Here is a 25,429-nt window from a genome sequence, read left to right on the forward strand (position 1 = left end):
ATCGAGAACCTAACTTAATTGTGAAATAATTTACTATAACTTTACACCTAAATCATATATGTATTGCAAGAAAAACAAGGAGCTTTGGAACCATCGAGTAATTCGGGATATAACTTATTGAATTTCAGGTGGCATTTAATCTCAATCAATAAATCTAAAAATGTGATTTATCTTTGGTTTTCTGACATGTGGTTCACGTAGTTCCATAACTCCTCATGTACGCGACGCGGCACTGCTGGCCCCTCTCCGTGATTACATACGTAAGTACTTATATAAGTTACAGATCTAGATGAAGCGGATGTATCCTAAAAGCAATAGAGAACTTCAACCAATCGGGTACTGGGTATTTTAAGCATCACTTGTCATTATAGGTGAACCAGGATCTATTGAGGGTGCGCCATGTTGCGGAATTTCACTGGAACTAATTTTTTCATACTACACTGAATGGTCACCCTATACATGAGAATAACAGCGCCCTCTTGACAATTATCCTATATTACTGGTCAGGCTATAGTTTATTATGTGCTTGAAACTCTTGAAAGGAATATTGCACGTTTATCGTTTACGTTCTGCGGCATTACACATATGCTCGGAACTTAACTAAAATAACCACTGAGACTTTCTAAGCAGACGGGGTTCATTATATTATGTGCTAAAATCACAGATCACAAGCAAACGTGAACATGACGCGCGAGGAGAGCTAAGCGAAAGGTGATGATGAATGATAACCAACCTACATTAATATATGCAGTAACTCTTCTATAAGTGCTTTTACTACGCATTGGTAAATATTATTTTATATGTATTCCTATGTAACCAGATCAAAAATGTAATTAGCTGAATGAGATTTTCATATTCCCGGATGGAACACAAAAATCACCCACTAAAAATGTAAAATGTGAATCCTTCTGGCGTCGCAGATTGCGCCTGACAGCAGAGAACTTGCTAGTTGCAGCAAGTCGCGCAGGCACTCTCGTCCTGAATCCAAAGCCCGACTATCTATTATGAACTGTTCCTGACTGTTTAGAGTTCGCGTTATCACCCATGACACCTTAACGAACGTACCGAATCTTTCGTTAGTAATTAAATAAATGCTCGCTTGTCGGCATAACAACGCTTATCACAATATATAAAAATATATATCAATGAAGCCTAATCTACAACTACACATTGAAGATGCATACTGGTATGCATTTGCCACCACACGTGATTACGAGGACTTTACAGCAACCGTAATAGACACTTATTTTAAAACATTTTTTTGTATTTTTATTTTATTTGTGCGGTAGCATATGCAAGTCTGCAAATTGTTCACAGCGAATCTTAACATAATAACGTATTGCAACTTTTGAAAACGTGAATCGTGTCCGATGGGAGAAATGGGAGCACTGTCTCAGTGATTCCAGAAATCTTGGTAACTGGCTCGGTGTCTTTGTACTGCACATTTAACGTACTTTCATCGGCCGCATTTCATCCCACGGAATCATACCACTAACATTAATTAGAATATTTAATTTAGTATGTAATGCGATCAGCAATCAGCACTCAAGACGTTCTCAAGCTAAATTTAATACTTTGTCATTTCATAAAAATATTATATCTCCTTTGTAAAAAAAAGCAACCGTCAACGCTTCGGATCTGATTATATAAAAAGTAATACTTTTTGCAGGGGTACCTAACAATTATACATATCGAATTTTAAGTAGCTTAAATATTAGCAAAAAGCTATACCGTCTAAGTCCATGTGCACTGACAATATTAATTAGATCGCCCGAAACATTTAAGCTTAAGAGAACTACGATATTTTTTTTTGTTGCAGCTTAAATTAGGCTTTTATTAAACACGTATTTTTATTGTAATGGATATAATGCTCGAGAATGATTTTCGCCGTAAGTTAGGTACACCTATGAAGTTCCATTTAAATTCTCTAAGACCTGATGCGGTTAGCTCTTCAACTTTCATCTGAAACAAAAATTTAAACATTCATTTATTATTCGAAAGCTTCTGTTGGTTTTTGAAATACAATTAATCCAATAAAACCCAGGGACAGAGATCATGATTTACGACCAAACAATTTGTCTTTTACTAGAATCGAATTCGGGTTGATACTAAAGTAACTTTTAAGAGTTACCTTTAATTCAGTATATAAACTGAATAGCTGGCACAAATAACATTAAATATCTGGGTGAGAAGCTCGGAAAACATATAAAAACTCGAAAATGCGCGTTTTCCCAGAGATAAGACCTAGCTAGATCGATTTTTCGCCCCCGAAAACCCCCATATAGCAAATTTCATCGAAATCGTTAGAGCCGTTTCCGAGATCCCCGAAATATATATATATATATATAAATAAACAAGAATTGCTCGTTTAAAGGTATTAGATAGATATAAGCCACCTTTATACGGAAGTCTTATATTATTAATTAAAAAAAAACTATTAGGTACCTATATTCGGAATTTAAAACAAAACATGTTTTTTAATGTATTAAAATATAAGTGTCTAGAACGTGTGACATTCCTTGTGTGGGTGTTGTCAATGTTAACATATGGCACACCGTGTGTGTGTCGGTACTGACCGCGGCCGCCCACGACGATGGACTTGCGCTTGATGTCCTGCGCGGGCGCGGGCCGCACCACGCCGGGCGCGCCGCCCACCAGGTGCCCGCCGCCGGCGCGGATCGGTTTCGCTGTAATATAAACGCCCACATTACTTGTCACCCTCACAACTGCATACTGTACTGTTGGCTGCATTTGTCACCCTCTTTTCACTTTCTCCTCTCATCTACTCAAAGGTTAACTGGAAGAGATCCCTCAAAGGGATAAGTTCGCATTTGTACTTCTTACTAATTGTATGTTATTTTTAATATGTCTTTTTGTACAATAAAGAGTTTACTACTACTACTACTACTACTTGTACACGTCTGTCGAATCTAAAATGCCATTGAACTATTTTTTTTTTAATTATTCGTCACTATTCAATTGTTTTTGGAAAGAACAAAAAAAAAGGACTAATAAATATTTGATGATTCATACAAGAACAGTAAAATAGTAGTAGTAGTAAAATACTTTATTGTACAAAAAGAAACATAAAACATGAAAGAACACACATTAGTACAAAGAACAGTAACAAAAACAATTAGAATTCTTTCAAAAACAGGTACTTAGTATGGGAACATAAGACACGGTACATGGGTGTTACATTGAAGTAGTACTGCCAAACTGCGAAACAGATGGCAGTTAGTTTATAATATACATTTGTGTCAAACAAATATAAACATGCTGTATTGTTTTAATTTTATATTATTTACTTATGCCTGGAAAAGGATTAAATAGCCATACTTAAAATAAAATACGTACCGATTTGCGCCTGTGGGCCCCTTCGGGCGAGATTCTTGGCACGAACGGCCTCTTTGATCCTGTCCACTTCGAATTGGTACCTCTTGCGGTCTCGCATAGCGCCCTCCTTTGCTTCCTACAATTTAAAAAAAATCACGTAAACTCAGTAATCATCAAGCTGAACGACTTTAACATTGCTACTCTTTAATACAATATATGAAGTTTATTCCTACACTGGTATCATGAATAATCAAAATTTAAAACATGCCGCTGAATATTTATAATAGGTAATATAGACTTTATGATTATTGTGACAAGGCGTGTTCAGAGATTCACAAGCAAAATTTAACCAAGATGAACCAATCGTATCGAGGTGTATCATTAAAGAACAAAAAAACTGTTTCATCCCGCATTGAAAGTCCCACTTTCACATTCGTAAAGAAACAATAGGGATGATGACACATGTTGAATTTTATAACAAAATCTAGTAAAATAGATAGCAAACGAGCAATTTATCACAATAATGTGGATATTAAAATAAAATATTGAAAAATTACAAAAATACAGGACCTGAAAGTTTCAAAATTTAAGTTTTTTTTAACTTCCAAAAACGATAAAAGTAAGGGTACCATTCGATTCCTTACATTTCATCCAAAAAAATATTGTATAGCAACTATATACATAAACGCAATATTTCACCGACAAAAACGCAATTTTCTTGTTTTGTCCATACTACAATATGGGCTCCCAGAGACCTTGACGTCACGGCCTCTGGCCGTTTTGTATAGGGCGTTTCGCGAGTGAAGTGCGACTGTCGGTCTTTGACTACAATTTCTGACCTTTGTGTTACTTTAATGCAATGGGTCCAATATAGACATTTGATCCTAAAAACAAACCCGATCGATTGATACCATAAATGAAAATTAGTCATGTAGCCTATTGGTATTAGTGTAAAGCTTTGGATTCCTCCGAAAACGGTGCCGTCATATTACGGCCGCTATATAGCGTTGACTGACGTCACTAGAACGTTGCCTATGTAAACAAGATGGCGCGGTTTCCTAGACGGCGTTACGTTACGTTGATTGTCAACGTAACGTAAGATGACGGCCGTCATGACGGTGTCGATAGTTTCGTGAACGTTTTATTAGATAGCGGTGACGCCATTTTGAATAAATGACACGAGATTTGAATAAATGATTCCGTACTACGATTATTTTCCTCTTCTGATGATATTTCATCCTCCAAGTAAAGTATAGATGATCAAGCAAATCTTGTTAGTAAGAAAAGGCGCGAAATTCAAATTTTCTATGGGACGTTATCCCATCGCGCCTACATTTTTCAAATTTGCCGCTTTGACCTTGGTGGATGACGGTGTGTTATGACGCCGTGGTACTTTCCACATGTCGCCACCGTAAAGACGGCCGTCTTTTGCGGCCGCTATATGACGGCCGTCATATGACGCCACCGTTTTCGGAGGAATCCAAAGCTTAAGAGTAGTACCTTGAGTGCGGTCTCTAGCGCCTTGACGCGCTCCATGGTGGCGCGCAGCCGCTTCTCGAGCTTGGGCAGCTCGCAGCGCAGGTCGGCGTTGTCGCGCACCAGCTGCTTGTGCACCTTCGTCAGCTGCTCCAGGTTGTTCTCCAGGAACGAGATCTTCTGCTTCTGCGCCAGGGAGCCGCCCTCCTCCTCCGCGCCTTCCTCAGAGTTGATCGATTTCTTTATCCTTGCCTGCGAGTTTGCGACAATGGTTAGAGGTTAGGTAACAAACTTTTTTGTAATGGGATTCCCTTTACATGTTATAATTTGTAGCGACGACCTTGTATATGAGATAACCTACGAGTAGCTCTAGAATCTAGAGCCTCGAGATAGTGCATATAAATCACTGTGTCCAAAATTAAAACGGCCGTTTTTGTTTTGAGTTCATAGATTGACGAATCCAGCAACATAGAAACTAGTTTGATGTATTCAAAAGGTACTTTTATACAAGATACAGTACGTAGCGGCCCCCTTTTTTTAAATATCTTTCGTTAAATTGAAATAATCACGATTATTTAGCAGTGGCGCTAGTGTGCACGTTGATGGGTTCTTAAATATTGGACTGTTAAGCTTTGGATTCCTCCGAAAACGGTGCCGTCATATGACGGCCGTCATATAGCGGCAGCAAAAGACGGCCGTCTTTACGGTGGCGACATGTGGAAAGTACCACGGCGTCATAACACACCGTCATCCACCAAGGTCAAAGCGGCAAATTTGAAAAATGTAGGCGCGATGGGATAACGAAAATTTGAATTTCGCGCCTTTTCCTACTGACAAGATTTGCTTGATCATCTATAATTTACTTGGAGGATGAAATATCATCAGAAGAGGAAAACAATCGTAGTACGGAATCATTTATTCAAATCACGTGTCATTTATTCAAAATGGCGTCACCGCTATCTAATAAAACGTTCACGAAACTATCGACAAGGTCATGACGGCCGTCATCTTACGTTACGTTGACAATCAACGTAACGTAACGCCGTCTAGGAAACCGCGCCATCTTGTTTACATAGACATCGTTCTAGTGACGTCAGTCAACGCTATATAGCGGCCGTAATATGACGGCACCGTTTTCGGAGGAATCCAAAGCTTAACGGACGTGTGCACAACAACACGTTTAGTTCAGTCATGAAAATGTCAGTGTTATTTTCTTTTCTTGATTTATCTCTCTTTACCATTCTGTGTACATAATTCCCTTTGTTAATAATTAAATACACAGTGTAAAGTTACTCGCCTGCAAGTCCTGTACGAACAGTTTGCGCAGGTTGTGCAGGGTCTGCAGCTCCTTGGCGACCGTGTCCTCCAGCCCCTTGAGATCGGCCCGCGCCTGCTCACGCCTCTCCACGCTTTGACTGCACCGAAACAAAAATCATCACTTAACAAACAAATACAAACAAAAAATAAACAAAAGTATGATTGCCGAGTTTACCTGCGAACAGATGCGATTGAGTTGTCATGTCACTTGGCACGACCCATACATATACATCGTCCCCTGCTGTAAGGCCGTTTCGGATCGCCAGCTCCCGGCGGAATGAATATGAATGGGATACGTGCGGAATAAAATGACAACTCAAAATTGTATAAAAAGCAGAAGGCGTTGCGACAAGACTGCACTACGTCTACTTCATACTTACGCTACTGCGACTGAAAATGTGCGCCTTGGAAATTATGGCAGCGATTAGTTGAGATGATGTCATGAACAGTCGCCGATGACAAGCGCACACTTTTAATCGTAGTACTATACAGCCGGGGTCGGATATGCTTACATTATTTTGAAAGATCATACAATGAGTCTAAGAAATGTAAACATTTTGGACCTTAACTGTACATTGACTAACAATTAGCATCCTAGAGAATGTTTAATAGTAACTACACATTACAAGACTAATCTAGAAATTCCTCATTAAACATTTTTTATAACATAGGGCTTAACGTTTTCTAGATCAAGTCTTGAACCAACCCGATGGAGCTTTGTGCAAATAGAACATTTGTAAGTAGACTAGGTATTATGGAAATACACCTATTTCTGTTTACACAAGACTGCATGATCGGAAATAGAGGCAACAATCACTCTTCGGCATTTCGAGTGCACATAGACTAGAGGGAGTGACGTGGACACAAGGACAATGTTCTGTTAAATGCAATATAATACTGCTGTGGTAATGGCGATGATCAATGTCTCAAGCATGCGTGATCACAGGACATGATATAATTAAAATAAAAAAAATGCAAATGATACGTCAATAAAATGCCAACATTGGAATGTCCTAAAATGGTTCTAAAAGCTTATTATATTTATATACTGTATTGCCGTTATTACTTAATGGTTCCATGTTACCTAAGTAGCGTCTTATTGCATCGTACTTCATACTAGAACGACGAATTGATATAATGTACACAACTAGGTAATAAATAATCCTATTTCTATCTTATGTGAACCATACTATATCTAAAAATGTTGATGGTTTATAGTAGTCATATATAAAAATATTTGTTAAAAATATGCGCGACTTCTCTATACAAACATTTAAACTATTTACAATTATTTACAAGTTGATAAGTTTAACGGGTACCTAATGATTCTCCGTGAAACTTTTAGCAGATTATCGATTCGCCGACAACGATTCGCCGAACATCGTTTCGCAGAGTCATTTATTTGTAAATGTAACTTTTGGTCGACTAACGTTACGTAGACTCTTGGTTCACATACCGTTCAGTTCGCTTCTGTGTAAATTAGCAGTACTATTATTGGACGATTTCCATTTGGCAGAGTAATCGTTTCGTTTAAGCAATGTTTAGTCGAATAAAGTTTCACATTTTTCATATAAGTCGTAATTTTCGAAACAAAAGGATGAAATAAAATATTATCATTTTTTTAGTAAATGCGTTAAGTATATGCATATAAAGTAAGTTACGAAGAAGTTAGCGAATATATAGTGTCAAACTCTTGGTAAGGCTACAATTGCACTACATCAAATTGGTGGATTTCGGGAGGAAATGCTTGAGTTACTTTAGAAAATACCCAATTCATAATACACATGCCTTTAAAAATTGAGGAGTTCCGTCGATTCCTCATGCATTTCAATATCAGATCAGAACCAAAATTATTATGGGAATACCTCGAAGGTAACTTCTTTCAATCAAAAAAAGAATTACTCTAATCGGACCATGGGTTCCGGAGTAATCGCTGAACATACTGTTTTAAAAAAATCATCATCAGGTGCACTTCATCATAATATTTGAAATCTCACGTTATTTTATAATTTTATTATTTCGATTAAAATTTAGTTTTTTCTTCGCAAGTGTGAGAATATTCTAAGTTCTGCTCGTCCATATTAATGCCAAATGAACATTCGACCTATTGTGTTTCGACCAATGGTTTCTCGGGTAATTATGACAGTTACTAAATGATTATTCTACGAATAGTAAATATGCGTATCAATGTTCTGCTTATTGACTACACTCGCAAACGACTATTATGCGTAATGAGATTCGGCCAATCGTTACTCTGCCAAACAACCTGTCGGCGAATCGTTGTCGGCGAAACAAAAATCGGCGTAATTTTTCTCGGAATATCAATAGGGCACCAAGTTTAACGTCATAACGTTTTTTGTAGAAACAACTCATTTTGAAATTTTGTGCATAATTTTGCACCCTTAACTAGAAATTTGAGACCAAAGTAACTGCACCGTTCAATTTCATCTGTTCAACGATTTCCGAACGATCGATATACTAGACAACTAATAACAAGGCAGTGTAAAAGTCAACACAACACGAAAACACACCAACATTTTTAATTTACCTACCCGAAATATTAACAAGTAGGTATTTGAACTTAACATCACGTACGAGTAGCGACCAACTTTCATTAAACTAAAATGCACATCACACTATCAAACATGCTACGAAGTCATGAACTACGAATACACGTAGACTGCGTACAACACGTATTTATCTTACAAATAGATAATGTAAATATTCTCTACTTATAAGTAGTCTGTGACTAGTGAATTAATTAAATGCTTTATCGACTAGCATCACAACTCTCGGAAGCGAAGCATAAAAATGTATAAAAAAATAAGGTATATGTTAAATTCCAAAATAAGTACCACTTTATCCAAAGTGGTGTTATAAATACGAGTAATTTTCACTACTGGCTGATATTATCGTCGAGAAAGTGACGTTTAGAAATCGATTATTGATTAGGTCATACATAATATAAGCCAGCTGAAAAGCATCAACTTAATACTTTCAAGACAAACCATGGATCTCTCACACGTAAATTGGAACCCTGGGTTTTGGTCAACCAAGGAATGAAAAGGCACTGCAACTAATATTGTCCTAAGTGTACAGAGATCCATGCAGAATATGAGAGACAGCCGGGTAAGCTTAAATCAAAACAACTATTTGAGGGTAGCGATGGGTGAGGAGGATCATGGTCACGGAGATAAGTAGATGCAACTGGAGGGGGTGAATGTTGCAGGAGTGGCGGGTGAAGGATTTGGGGAGTGCCGAGAGCGACTTTTCCTCTGTCGCCGCGGCCTTCTCGAGGCGCATGGCGTATCCGAAACCTAGCTTCTCCTTGGGGGATAGCATGTAGTCCCTGAAGGGGTCGAATTCGTCTTTGAGCAGCATCTGCTGGTTGGCGTGCTCTTTGGCCGCCTTATCGAGGTAGCGGCGCGGGGACACTAACATGAGCTCTTTGAGTTTGGCCGACTTGTCCGCCTCCTCGCGCTTCAGTTTGTCATAGTCGTCCTGGAGCTGCTGGCGCGCCAGCGTCAGCTCCTGGTACGTGCTGCAACAAAACAGTAGTAGTAGTAGTAAACTCTTTATTGTACAAAAAGACATATTAAAAATAACATACAATTAGTAAGAAGTACAAAGGCGAACTTATCCCTTTGAGGGATCTCTTCCAGTTAACCTTTGAGTAGATGAGAGGAGAAAGTGAAAAGAGGGTGACAAATGCAGCAAAATGTACAAGGTACCAGAAAGATAAAGGATATAAATACATACAAAATGTATAGGATAAACATACATATATTACACAAAAAGGAATGGGGAAAATACACTAAAAATTGGAAAGAATTAGAAAGATATAAAGCAACTATACAATAGAAATATAGACAAATTAATAGAAATATAGAGAAATAAAACAAACGTTCGAGTTTATTGTTCACTCGTTATTACGTAAGGCGACATGTGCGTAATCAATGGTATTAATATTGTCAAGGTTAAGGTAACACCTGTTCAAATATTTATATGAAAGTTCAATGCAATACGTTAGTGACTGTATTATGTCATGGAAATTAATGAGAAAATGCGTGTATCTCTAGGAAATTTGTCATACATGATAATTCAGCGGAAGGAATTAAATATGGACTATTTAGCTGTTTTTAAAGTAAACGTAATGACAAAGCATTTTTTGCATTGCGAAAAAAATGCTTGTTGAAATATATCAGGGCGTTAGGGCGCATAATCAAAATGGCTGTAAAATAGTCTGGAAAATGTATACGATGCAGAATTGATTATGTAAAGTCTCGGAAAAAATCCCCGTAGTTTGACAGCCTAAATAGATAATCGCATAAAATACGGAGCGGACAGCGCACTCTATATTAGCTGTCAAATTAGTTTTAGACTTGACAAAATCAAATTGATAATCAGTCGCTGATCACAGGAGCCCAGGGTCGGGAGCTGCGGAACAAAGTTTGAATGGGTCAGGGCAGCCTGTACTCACTCCTTGAGGTCCTGATGGTTGCGCTGCACGGTGGCGAGTTCGTCGCGCAGACAGGAGAGCTGCGTGGCGTGCGCGGCGCGCAGCTGCTCGAGCTGCGCCTCCAGCGCGCCGCGCACCTGCGTGTCCGCGCGCTGCTCCGCCGCCGCCGCCGACACGCGCTCAGCCGCCTGAACCACGGACACACACACGGTCAAGCTATGTTTTAACATGTCGCTTCGACATACACTTAGGGCCAGGTGCACCAACCGCAGTTAACAGACTGATCGTCACGCAGCAGAGTTCTATGAAACTTCCGATACAGTAAAATTATGCGAACGCTCTCACGGTGACACGACGGTTTGGTGCAACCGAACCTTACTCAAAGGCCACGAAACGCACGCTCGACGCTCACGTCGAACACTATACATTGGTTAAAACAAATGACTAGCGGTAGGTTTGAGCATAGACTAGGAATCCTCTAGATGGAGTTTAGAGCAATTATTTCATGAAACCGATGCTGCCAAAAATACTGGGGTGCGGGGGACGAGGTGAGCGAGTCCCGTGCCGTGATTGGTCCGTTCAAAGACACGGACGTCACACAAAGACACTTTGACTCGAAAATGGAGTAAAACTACCGTATAATTGTGGCAGAGGGGGTAGCGCTACTATGCTCAGTCTAGAGGATGTCTTGTCTGTGGGTTTAAGCTTGAAACGTACGTTCCGTAGCTCTCGGGTTAGCTGCTGTTCATATTTAAGAAGAAAACTTTTAGTGCAATATACCATCAGTTTAAAACTGAAACCGAGGCCCGTGTAGTCGAAAAACGGAGCCGATAATTCGTAGGTCATAATTAAGTCAATAAGTTCCAGGACGTGTCAATCAGATACTGCCGCAAAGGGGATTGAAAACTATGGACGATAAAAACATCCCGTGTGCCAGATTTCTATTACACTTCCGAACGCTCTATAACTTGACTTGTGTGCTAGATCGTAACTTATGGTACAAACTACAACACTCTTTCGGTACACGGCGGGAAGAAGTTGGTAACTTGAGATATTTTATTAAAGAAATTTGAACTTAAAATTAAATTGCATAAGGTTCAAATTTCTTCCATATTTTCCCGCGTGTTATAAACTTTTTCCCGCCGTGTACGAACTGTCCATCGGTCGACCTTATTAGCAGTGTGGGCGATGGTACTGTCCACTAATTATTATCAAAAGATTAATTCATTTATTGAATACATACTAGGAAGCCGCATTAGCGAACGACACACATCAATAAACATCGATAGATATAACGGCGTCGAGTTTTTCTCGGTACTGTCAAAATCTTCTTCATCTCATCACCAAGGATTCATTTATTGAGCTCACCTAGCAATTATATAAGATATAAGGGTAGGTGTAGCACATAGCAATTCAAACATGATAAAACCACGTATTTCTTAGTATAGAAAAACAAAAGGGACGCAGAGTCACATGTGTGCAAAACGGCCAAGTCAGAGTTTCAACGAAATAACATATATATATATAGAATAATTTTTGATCCGATTGTAATACCAACAAAATTCGCGTTCAATGTTGCGTTTGCGCGCTAAATTTGGCAGGAGTCCATTAGTTACAAATGACTAATCACACTAGTGTTAGCGGATCCATTACTTAACGGTTGCGCCAGAAAAACTCCTTCCTGGACATCAAACGTCAATTAATAACTGCTTTGATTTCACGCATGTCCTGTCGCGCCGTTTTTTGCGTTGTAATAACCACTAAGTACAGCGTAAATGTTAAACTTCGATGTTATATCGCATTCCATTATTATTCTTTTTTTTAACTTGTACGGTCTTGTCTGGACTTATTTAAGAACTTCGTGGGGTTATTCCCACTAGTTACCATCAAATCGTTATCAGTGGTAACTACTGATTTTTTTTTCTTGTCTTTTACCACTGGGAACCTTATCCTTTTACTTATCCCTTTGGTGGTAACTAGTGGGAATAACCCGTTCCTTGCGGCATTTGGTCGAAACATCCCAATTTATTTATAGATCTCGGTGATGGTTGCATTGCGCCTAGTCCTCCAGGATTTCCAAACATTTTGACTCGAGAATTACGGCCATGCCTTCGCTTCCCCATTGCAGGCCGGATTTTAATTTATGGAATTTGGCAACTGACAGACTCGGCCGTAGTTCGGTTAGGACACGAGCAGTCTATAGCCACACATGCTTTTGGCAACTGTAGTTGCCAGCTGTCACCCTTATGTTATTATAATCAGGGATGTTGCGAACATCCGCATCCGCAACCGCGGAACTTCCGCATTATTTTCAACATCCGCATCCGCATAAAATCTATGCGGAGCTTATGCGGATGCGGATGTCGAACAAGTCGGTACAGGAACGTCTTAGCGGCGGCGTAAGTGCTAGGTAATTTCGTCAATACCTATAACGAAAACGTCTAGATCCAGAAAAGTCGGCCAAGTTACTGTTTATTAAATATAACGCACCTATATTCTTGCTCAAATACTAAACTTTTCGTTTTTTTTAGTAAAAAAATACTAAAAATGTAATATTTGACGTTTTCTAAGTACCTAATCTTGACATCCGCATCCGCATCCGCGGATGTCAAAAAATCTGCATCCGCAACATCCCTGAAATTTATATTTACTAATGTATAAGAAAACGGATTTATTTACGATTATTTTGTTACTTCATTAATACTACTTTGTTACTACATGTCACACGGAAGTTTAAATACAAACTCAAACATCATCCTGTGTGCAAGATTACGTCATTTTTACGTCATCCGCACTTTTTGTCCGACCCCTAATTATAATAATAGAGGTCACTGAAAAATATGAATCATGTGAGTGTGTATGTTACCTGCAGGCGAGCACACTCCTCGCGCAGCGCGTCCGCGGCCTCCTCCAGCTGCCGCTTCTTGTTCTCGGCCTCGCGCATGGACTCGGCGAGCGACGCGCAGCGCGCCTCGTGCTGCGAGATGAGCAGTCTGCATTCTCCCAGCGAACGCTCGTACTCTTCGATCTGAAACACAACGTTAACGGAGATGTTGATCATTACTAGAGATGCAACGGATAGTTGTTTGGCCGGATACCGGATATCCGGCCTGGACAATGGCCAAATATTCGGTATCCGGCCGCCGGATTCGGCCGGCGGAACTATAGCTATATTTTGAGTTTTCTAGGATCACACACATTTCTAGGATCGTAACGAGTTTTATCATGTCATTACGTAGTAAGTTCGTTTATAGTTACAAGTGCGCGCGCGTATTTTTGTGTAAACAAATAAGTGTATTGTGTGACATTGGTTACGTATTCATTTCTATCTACTGTGTCGTTAGTATTATGACCGTGACTGTTTTTTAGATTCCATTTTTTACCCCAAAATGTGTTAATTTTACTATCCGGTATCCGGCCTATCCGGTGCATCTCTAATAATTACCAAATTTCTTATTGCATTTAATTTCCATTGTTTAATATTGGTGCGTTACTAGAAAGAAACACTCTGTGTATATTATAGCAGTCCATATATTATGGGTCATGTTATACATATGAATCATATTATACATCTCACCGACCTACGCATCTGAATAAAACAATAAAATTCTCGGGTACGAACCCTAAAAAATTGTGGATAAAAATTAGAGAGCAACATTCATTCGCTATGACAGATTAGGTAATAAACTAATTCAACTAAAGATCAAAATCATAGCATCTCATCCAAAATTGCACATCAAAAGCAAACAAAGGTGATGACATAACGCCGACCCGACTGACCGTAACTATTAAGTTACATAAGGTAAAATAAGAATTACGAACACTTTCTAAGTATTCTAAAGTATGGCCTTCATTCAAATGTATATATCCTATCGCCGCAGCGTAACTAGGTCACACAACGTAACACAGAGTAATTACCTGTCGATGTTTGCGGTATCTAACGAGAGGCAGTGTTGGACGATAATTATGCTTTGACTTTGCTTTTTATTCTATAGGTATACACATAGACTAGGAATCCTCTAGACGGAGTTTAGAGCAATTATTTCATGAAACCGATGCTGCCAAAAATACGGGGGTGCGGGGGGACGAGGTGAGCGAATCCCGTGCCGTGATTGGTCCGTTCAAAGACACGGACCAATCACGGCACGGGATTGACTCGAAGATGGAGTAAAACTACCGTATAAGTGGCAGAGGGGGTAGCGTTACTATGCTCAGTCTAGAGGATGTCTTGTCTGTGGGTATACATTAGCATCTACAGCTTTACTTTCGTATTCATATTTAGACCGACCAAACTTTGTCTCGAGACAAATACCCATGCAATCATTTTCACATTAGTTTGAACAGTGACAATTTATTTATTTATTATTCGGAGAACCAACAGCTATCAATTGTACAATAGTTATATATGTAAATAACAGAAAGCCAATTATAGGTTCCCACCAATAGCAACAGGTTAACAAACAAATGGTGGTTAGCACTAAATTTTTTACAACGTGTTATCACTAATAATCTAAATATGAATACTTATTATGTTACTATACAATACAAAACAATACTCTTTATATGGGTACCTACGGAACTAGAAAAACAAAACTTATTAATAATATACATTTATCGATACAGTAATATGCTACCGCATATACGACTCGCTCACTTAATTAATCTGTCTGTCAGAATCCGTCTTATAGTTGTGATGTTGCTATTAAAAACGTCAATATCTCGCTCCTTCGATAGTTCCTTCGACAATTTATTAAACTTACCTTCTGGTTAGCGTCAATATTGGCCGTCTCCAGCGAGTGGCACCGCTGCACAATGTTCTTGACCTCGCTCTTCATCTTGCTGATATGCAGCCTGGCCACGGTGAACTCCTCCTCGAGCTTGCCCACAGTGTCCACGTTCAGCTTGAAGTCGAGCTCGGAACCGCCGACGGCCGCGCCGATCTCGGCGAGGTCGCGCAGCAGGTTGGACAGCAGTTCGGCGATGCGTTTGCGCTGGTGCGCGGACATGTCGCGCAGCTGCTGCAGCTCGGCCGTCGCTGAGGCTAACGCCGTCTGTTTATAAATTACAATGTTAGATTGTATTATGTATGTATTATTATTATTGGTGGATCGTGTCCGGAACACGACGCTGCGCTCCAAGACCCATATCGTCGATGTAGCTCGGAAGGCGGCCAAGCAAAAATGGGACTGGGCTGGTTAAGTCTGCCGAATACCGAGTGAGTTGTGGGGCAAAATCACGTCAGAGTGGGAGCCCGAAAACTCAAACCGGGGATCTGGCAGACCCTGCCGGCGATGGTGGGATGAACTGGACTCCTTTTTAAAGGAGTGGCCAGACATAGCACTAGACAGAGATTTGTGGAGAAATTGGGGGGAGGCCTTTGCCCAGCAGTGGGACACGACAGGCTCCAAATAACAATAATGTATTATAAAATACATATTTTCAGTGGGACTAACAAGATATACACGTGTTGCAACTTAACCCCTCGAGTCCCAGCCAAAAGGTAGGTGTTACTGTACATCTATTGTAAATTACAAGTATGTGAGGTGAGGAGTTCAGTTCAATAAAGAGTATTGTATTGTAAGTTAAAAACCTCCGAGTTCAAGGGTTTTTGGTTTGTCATACATTTTGTATAAAATCACGTGTGCGATATAGCGTCCGCGGGACTGGAGGGGTTAAGAGTAATTATTACAAAAGCAAATTAATTAACAGCAATCAATAGAAATGGTCCACTAAAATTAATGACTGGTAGATGGTAATAATCTAATCAGCTGGTCTATCAAAGTTAATGACTATTGTATAGCATAATCAAACCAGCAATAAACATTTCTTTGGTCACACTCATTAAAGTTTACATGTATCATGCATGAATATACGTAAGGATGTGACTCATTTCTTAGTCAGGTATACTTCTCTATCAGGAAAATGTTTGAAGAGCGTTAAAAACTTGAAAACCTTGTATACTAGTGGTATTAAGTCACACATGTATGTGTGTGTGTATGTGTATTGTTCTTGTTAGGTTCTTGTCAGAATAGTCCTGGCTGAATTGTACCTTTTTATTGCTCGGTTTGAAATGGAACACCATGAGTTATTGTGCAGTGGTACCGTTGTAATAAGGCGTAAATGTTACTCCTTTGTTACGTTATTTTGTTGTATGCGATTCATGTCACCAGATACCTTCAACAGAGTACCTATATATGTGTCTATCCATGGTATAATAATATACTCCGCCTGGTACTCTATTCCGAGATTCGCGAATGACCTAACTGGCACTTGCCTACGTCCATCATGCTGTTTACAGGTTCTCAAACTTTAAAATGTGGGAGAATTTTAACCAACAGTGAAAATTATTTTAACGGCATTAATTTTAAGTTATTCATGTAGAAACATAGTAAAATAAAACAAATCTATACTGCACTTTTCACTCCTACTCTTACAGTTCCGAATAGAGCAGCCAACCATTTTCGTAACAAAACATTAATTACGAAGCTTACGACGTGAAAAGTTTGGAAAACACTGCGACTGCTGACACTGAGCGAGAAGGGAATAACAATTAACACGCGTTCGACAAGGACGGTCGGTCAGGGACAAAATGGCGGATTGTCAAATGTGAAAGCGCTATCCTGTGTTGCCAGTAGTGTAAACAGAATTACCCGAACGTCTGAAATTTCTTTCGTGAATCGGAAGATATTGCTAATGAATAATTAAAAATGACGTGTTATTGTAAAATTTAAGATAAAATACATATAAATGAAAATTATTAAATTATAAAGAAATAAATTAACTTATTAACCATAGATATAATGTACCCATGTAACATGTTATGTTGAAATAAAGTGGCAATGTTATTGTGACGTAGGCAAGTGACACTCTGGGAAGAGAAGACCATGTTTTATTAGACCATGGTGTCTATCTATGTGTTACCTGCTTGGCCTGCATCTCCTCGGACATCTGGTCGCACTCGCGGCTCTTGCTGTCCACCTCCTGCGACTTCTGGTCGTAGTTGACGGCCAGCTCCTCAAGCGCCTGCAGCACCTCCTCCTTGGCGGCCTCGTTCTCTTGGATAACGACCATTTGTTACCTGCTTGGCCTGCAGCTCCTCGGACATCTGGTCGCACTCGCGGCTCTTGCTGTCCACCTCCTGCGACTTCTGGTCGTAGTTGACGGCCAGCTCCTCGGGCGCCTGCAGCACCTCCTTCACCTCCTCCTTGGCCGCCTCGTTCTCTTGGATAATGACCATATGTTACCTGCTTGGCCTGCAGCTCCTCGGACATCTGGTCGCACTCGCGGCTCTTGCTGTCCACCTCCTGCGACTTCTGGTCGTAGTTGACGGCCAGCTCCTCGAGCGCCTGCAGCACCTCCTTCACCTCCTCCTTCGCCGCCTCGTTCTCTTGGATAATGACCATATGTTACCTGCTTGGCCTGCAGCTCCTCGGACATCTGGTCGCACTCGCGGCTCTTGCTGTCCACCTCCTGCGACTTCTGGTCGTAGTTGACGGCCAGCTCCTCGAGCGCCTGCAGCACCTCCTTCACCTCCTCCTTGTCCGCCTCGTTCTCTTGGATAATGACCATATGTTACCTGCTTGGCCTGCAGCTCCTCGGACATCTGGTCGCACTCGCGGCTCTTGCTGTCCACCTCCTGCGACTTCTGGTCGTAGTTGACGGCCAGCTCCTCGAGCGCCTGCAGCACCTCCTTCACCTCCTCCTTGGCGGCCTCGTTCTCTTGCTGGATGCGGTTCATGTCACCCTGCAGGGCTTCGTAGTCGCGCCTGAAATGCAACATTGGGTTAATTCGAATCTTTCAATTAAAGGGTGTAAAGTAAAAGAGTAACTCACATTTATAGACGGGTCTATCGCGAAATTTATTTAATTACCTTTATTTACTGACGTTTCGATACAGGTTTCACTGGTCGTGGTCGCGGCTAACTGATGTACCCTCAAAATTTCAAAACAGAGATTTGTGCAACTACCACACGAAAAGTGTATGAAAAAGTTTGGGGTAGACATCACATTTTTAAACGACATAATGTTAGTGGGGTAGAAACACATAATGTTAATTGTTAATGTTTATTAATAAATTTCGCGATAGACCCGTCTATAAATGTGAGTTAATATGTGACGTCCCACGGGTAAAGGTACCTTATGGCCATTGGCGCTTACGCTATTATTAACGCCGCTCCGCCGCCGCGCGCTATTATTATTGCAGCGCTATGCGACGTAAGCGCCAAGTGCCATAAGGTACCTTTTGCCGTGGAACGTCACATATGTTTTCAAAACGCGAAAATTTTAAGTAAAAGATTATCTATCAAACAATGTAGGTATATTTGACATAACCTAAAATGTCTATCACCTAATCGTCGCCTCATCATCATCATCCTAAAGGTTTTTTTGGGTCACCATATCTTATACAGCAGAAGTTCCCAACTATCGATAGAACATGCCCTCGCGAGCTGGTAAAAACTCTAGGAATGCCTTATCTAATGCAGCCAGCCTATTATGGATAGCTTTATCCATCTTTATCCACGTGATAAAATAACTGTCACTGTTTAACACCGTGGGAAAGAAAGTGACGGACACCGTTTTATCACGCTGTCACGTAGACAAGAACGACCATCATATCCGTACAGAAAACAGTAGAACAGAGTTTACCAACTATATTGCAGTAATGGTGAGTGAAACACTAATCTTTTCACCTAAATTGGTATCCTCTGTTGAGTGCCTACGATAACTACAACACAATAAGGCGTGGCTCACTCCGCGATTTCGTCGCGTCGCTGGGAAGCTACAAGTACCTAAAAGTACATGCGGCCCACACCAATTTTGGTGTCTAGCCATAGTATTTGCCGCGCACCGCTACGGAACCGACGCCAACGACGACCGATTGCCTCGCGCTTGCGCCACCTAACGGTCATATCTGTCGTAATAGACGCGTTTTGTTAGAGTGAATCTTCTGTACCTAGTAGGCTAGTACTATTATTTATTCTGTGACATGACCATAGAGAAAAAAATACATAGAGTGCTCACTCCATACATCAGTTTTAGTACCAAAAAGACTATTAGCATCTAGCATCGAGTAGCAGAACTATCAGTACTGCTACTTGACAATAGATGTAGCACCGACCGGAAAGTCTTATGCTATTGAGATAAGACTTTCCGGTTGGTGCTACATCTATTGTCAAGTAGCAGTACTGATAGTTCCGCTACTCGATGCTAGATGTAGACACTGAAATTAATAGTCTGAACTGATGTATGGAGTGAGCACTCGTCTTACTTATTTCTCTATGACATGACGCACCTTGTGCAAGCAATGAGCTCCTCCTGCTCCATCATCTGGTCCTTGAGTTTCTCGACCAGCTGCGACTGCTGGTTGATCTCCTCGTCCTTGTCGTCCAGCTGCTGGTACAGAGCCTCCAGCTTGCCCTGCATGGCCGCATCTTCCACGGCACTTGAAACGGCTACTGGTACCGGCTAAAAGTAATCAACGCCGTTTTAACACGGATATAATGAAAAAGAGGGACGTGCAAACAACATTTTTGTTCATTTATGATTATAGAGATGTCTCTATAATCATGTGGTCAGTAATATGTACTTTTCTGGCACTCGAATTAATGATCTTCTGTGTGAAGGAACAGCAAGAATAACATAAAACGAGTTAAAATCTTGTTTAATCTCATTTTGAAGATGGCACACTGTATATGTTGATAAAGATTATGACTCCGTTGTAGTTGTGAGAGTCCTTTCAATTTACAGCAATTTAGTGTGTATAAACTTAATTTAGTCACGATATTTATGTTTGAAATTAAAGTAGGTACCTAGGTACATATTAATACCTATTAGCAGCGAAACAAAATTATGGATCCGAAACCAAGTTACTTTTATTACTAAAACTGGAAAACATTTAACAAACAAGAATAATTTCGCCAACAATATGTACAATAAAATAATGCATTCTTAAGAAGCAATGGCAATACCAATTTAACCGCAATGACGTAACAAATCCTGGAACGAATCTAATTTTCCTGTAAATTAGATCACCCTATTGCTCCCGCGCGCGAGTACAAACAAAAAACCCGTATAAATGAAGTCCTTGATTCCTAATAAGTGTCATGGACCTCGAGATCACATTAAGCTGGTTAGCCTAAAACCTATTCCAGTCCAGAACATGAGTCACAGTTATAAACGGTCGCTTACCGGCGCCGGAGGTTTGTCCTCGATGAATGACGTCACGGGCGTGACGGCCTCTAGTTCCTGCAGGTTGACCTGTTCCTCGGGCCGCACCGTCTCGCCTGAGCGCCAGCGGGCCAGCTCTGCCTCTAACTTTTCAACCTGTCAAAAGACGTGTAAATTAAAACATTTTTATTCTCAATTCGTCACCAGTTGCATCTGCAAGGCAGGTTAACTCTGTTCCCCGAGCGTACTGGCGCGGTCATCAAAATAAAATAACAATAAATTTAAAACTGAATAAACAAAATAAGGTAGAATTTTCATTGACACCTTGAAATTTTGTCAAAGTAAATAAAGATTTTAATCATAAATAATTTTATTGTTAGTATTTATTTATTTTGTAGATTTTTCTCAAAGAGAAGCGTTACTTTAAAAAGAAGTGTGAAGACCGTGACCGTATTTTAATGACAATTACAGGGAAGTGGCTCAACCGTACCATAAATTGCACAATACTGAAGAACAACCACGGCACAAGTTATGAGTCCAAACTAACATAACGGTTAAATTGAGTTAATATTAAGTCATTGTTAGCGACTTTTTAAGCGCGTAGGGTCCTTGGGCTTGAGGCGCTAAATTCATGCGTTTAAATGCTATTATTGCCTAGCTAGATATACAGCAATTAACAAATATCTTGCTTGCTATTCATATGTACATGCATGACGAACCTACTACCGTAATACGGTATGGCCTTGCAATTTTAAATTAATCGTTATAATCCATTGTGTTTTTAACTAAACTCTACCTAGACTAATGTAAATCTTGTACTTTTTATTTATATATTGAATCTTCAATCGGCTGTTCTAGCCATAATCAGATGGTTTATTTTTAATTATTATTTAGGGTGGTAATCCACTGAGCACCATCATCAGTTTGCGTGGGGGCTTATTGTCTCTGATCTAGCCCTAGAATGTGCCATCAAATCTTGTACTTAACGACTAAAATGTACGTAAAGATTTCTTATTATTGTCTGACAGGCAAAGATATGTTACGAGTAAGCACGTGAAATATGAGATTTATAACAACAATTGTAGAATTTATTTGCACACAAAAGAAATGCTAACCTTGCCCTTCAGCCTAGCCACCTTCTCTTTCTCTCTCTCGTAACGTCTTTTCCATTCCTCGGCAGTAAGCTCCTCATTAACACAGACCACGTTCTTCACAGTCTTGGCCCTGAAAATTACAAATGTGATAATCAGTCCGTCTATGATTAGGTCAGACACTAATTGCATCAGTTTAAGAACAAAAGTCAACATGAATGTAATAATGCTTTGTTTTCGGATCGTCGATGCTAAAAAGATTACCTTTTGCCGAAATCAAGTGTACTCTTGGTTTCACTCTCGTTGAAGGAAGCTGGTGAACAGCAAATGACAATGGTTGTCCTTGCGTTACCACCGAGGGACTCTTGTAAGATACGCGTCAATTTAGAGTCTCGGTATGGGATGTGGGATTTGTTTCCGTCTGCGAGCGCTGAGATGACGTTACCCAATGCAGACAGTGATTTGTTGATGTTCTTAGCTTCATCAAGTACCGTACCTTCAGCACCAGTTTTAGATACCTACACAGTACAATAGAAATTACACACATAATAATTGAAAAACTAAGGCATATCATGGAAAATGTACCCACAAAAAGATAGATAATTACCTTTTCAGAACCAGCCAAATCTACAAGGTATAGTTTCCCAGAAAGTTTTTTCTGATTTTCTAAGTTTTCCTGTTTTACATTAATGAGGAAGACAGAATGAGATCTAGATGAATGTTCATTCATGTCTGAAAAAAAAAGGAAACACATTAGTTACACATTTTAAACAATGCTTAATTCTTATTTTGCATAATGGGCATGTAATGCACTTACTTGTTACAGCAATGTGTCGATTTGACTTTCCTTCCTCTATAACTTCAAACACTTCTTCGGGGCTTGACACAAACCTTTCCGTAGCACCTTTTACAAATGGAACTCTATTTTTGTCTTCATGAACACTGAGGTTTACCTTTGATACTGAAAATAAAATAAAAATTAGAATGTTTTATTAAACTTCATGTTAGAAAATAAAACCAGTAACATAAATCGTTTTTACCATCTAATAAATCCCGAATCTTGTCCATATAAATTTCAAAATATGAAACTTTTATATGGAATTCCAAGTTTTCCTCCATTGCATAGATGTGGTTGAATATGTCATTGACTATCCGTGGAATAATACCCTGTTTCCCTGGATCTCCTGCAAAGTTACATTCATACATTAATATTTAATATCACCTCTACAGTTTAGTATTAGACATATATAAGAAACTGGCAAAAAAATTGCCACTTTTTATAGACATTTGATGTACCCACCTATGACACCTTCCATGGTATGTGTTTTTCCAGAACTAGTCTGTCCATAAGCAAATATAGTGCCGTTGTAACCAGCCAGTACATCAGAGACAATACTTTTAGCAGCTTCATTGTAGACCTTCTCCTGAGTCGCATTTGGCTTAAATACTTTGTCAAACAAGTATACTTTACCCTAAAAAATATGATATTTTGAGAATATTGCAAAATTATATATACTTTTAAGCTAGCACTTAAGCACTGCTGCTTGCTTCTCATAAAAATATTTTATTACCAAGTATGGTGATTATTATGCAATTAACAGCAAACTAGTCTGGGTGATAATAAATGTAATTTAATGTTTACAGGAGGAATTAAATAAGTATATGATAGTAGTATACATTACACATTGAAGAACATAGATTTATTTTCATAAATTGCATGATTATTTTACAAAATGATTTTGTATATACTTTTTATGCAGAATATTCTGTAGTTTCCATTCCAAATGTATGCCTATCCAAAAGGAAATGGGTTATTTTTGTTCTTATGCTAAATAAAGACTTTAAAGCAGAGAAGAGATATGATGACACCTATCTGGCTATTAGCCATATTGGGTTCAAATGAGTTCAATGAAACTAGGTAACATTTTTTATTTAATACTCGAAAATCACACTTCCCAACTTTTTAATACACCACTTCTAAGGTACAGAAAAGTTATCAGATAATTTTTTAACTGCGATAGCAATCTCGTAATACACTGTATCAGGTATTTAGAGATAACAGTTAATAATAAAGCCCAAAATATATACAATTTGCAACATTTTAAATAATTTAGTGAGAAAATAATTGTGTTCGTAACTAGCCTCTGTAATCTTGTGGCACTGTCAACGCCACAGGAGATGGACTGGGGAAAGAATGGAAGCCTAGTGTGAATTGTTTTATTTTTAATACTTTCATAAACACTACTTTGTTAATAATTTTTTTATCAGATTTGAACTCCAGCCTATTTAACTTGTGTCCTAATGTTATAGCTTCTTTATTTTCAACAGTAAGTTATTATATCTTGAGTTATAAAAACATATTTTAATTTAATAATAAAATAAAAAAAACATTGTAAGTATATGGTTACTTAATTAATTTTTGAATTTTGAAAGTAAGCCACTGTTTTATTTACCCCAACCCAATCCTGTGACATAATTATTTTCTTCAAAATTATTTAACTCTGACTTCCTTAAAATCAATTTCATTCATACCTACCTACCCAACAATCCAATTTTAATTTAAAAATCCGGACTGTTTTAATTAGATACACCACATTAAATAATGTATCTTTCTATGGATAATTAAGAATAAAATAAAGTAGGGTACACATACTTTACAAGAAGATATAAGTATTATTGATTCAAAAATATTCTTATAGTAAATACAAATAGTAAAATTGAATAAACATGAATTAATTCTGGTGTTATCTTTTAGTCTATCAAAAAAATAAACAAAGTAAATTAGTGATACTTACAATTCAAATTATTAAAAAAATATTCGAGGTCAAGGTCGGAAGATATTTGTATTGATTTTTAGCAAAACAAAGACGTTCCTGCATTAGAAGTTTCGATTTCAGCCAAATTCTTTAAAAGTTCGTGATGGTAATCATAACCACCGAAGCGGAATAAAAAAGAAAGGCCATTTCGTAGCAGGTGAACGAGTCGTAATGTATTAGTCATCATGATCTAATTTAGGGCGATGATACAAAAACTCAGTACAAAACACACAGAATGCTCACTTACCCCTATGGAAATGCAATTGTCATCAGGTCCCGAAGGGAATTTCACAATAAATTTGGAACCAGCTTTTTCCTCGGAGTCATTCAATGGTCGAAATCGGCACACCACTCTTATGCTGTCTTCAGCAGCAATCTCTCGATCAGCTGCCATGTTTTATAAAAATAAAATATCTTATACTAAACACCGTCTATTCAATTAAAAATAAAACGTTTTTGGAACTTAAAACCGTGCATGAAGAACTACAAAGGTAAAATTTGTCACTAGAAAATCTTCATGACAGCAAGACCAAAATGTCGGCCATGTTCTCTTCGAAGAAAGGCCCCAAATTTGTTATTGGTTAAAAAATATTACCAACATAAGCAAAAAAATCGATGAATAGGCAACACACAGGAAATATTTAAGTCTCTGTTACACGAACAATATGAGAAATCAGCGCAGTTTTGTTTTCGATATATTATATATCATAAATATGTAAAACAGAATAAAAGCTGCACTAACTGCTTTATTACAGTAGAAGTAGCAT

The 25,429-nt window shown here is 38.9% G+C and overlaps 1 protein-coding gene across 1 annotated transcript; it reads right to left on the reverse strand.

Annotated features, from left to right (window-relative positions):
• Nucleotides 1-1,803: 1,803 nt before the first annotated feature.
• LOC134648871 (kinesin heavy chain) lies at nt 1,804-25,233 on the reverse strand. Its single transcript, XM_063503450.1, has 19 exons — nt 24,910-25,233; nt 23,147-23,318; nt 22,887-23,030; nt 22,664-22,807; nt 22,454-22,578; nt 22,111-22,364; nt 21,871-21,979; nt 20,777-20,911; nt 19,881-20,053; nt 18,165-18,354; nt 15,349-15,639; nt 13,455-13,616; nt 10,610-10,776; nt 9,569-9,670; nt 6,110-6,227; nt 4,837-5,064; nt 3,358-3,472; nt 2,577-2,687; nt 1,804-1,962 (listed from the first exon to the last, which is right to left on the reverse strand). Exons 1-19 carry the CDS (start codon nt 25,054-25,056, stop codon nt 1,952-1,954), a joined length of 2,898 nt encoding a protein of 965 aa, XP_063359520.1. The 5' UTR covers nt 25,057-25,233; the 3' UTR covers nt 1,804-1,951.
• Between the last annotated feature and the right edge of the window lie 196 nt (nt 25,234-25,429).

This window comes from Cydia amplana, chromosome 6 (assembly GCF_948474715.1).
Source record: "Cydia amplana chromosome 6, ilCydAmpl1.1, whole genome shotgun sequence".
Classification (NCBI taxonomy): domain Eukaryota; kingdom Metazoa; phylum Arthropoda; class Insecta; order Lepidoptera; family Tortricidae; genus Cydia; species Cydia amplana.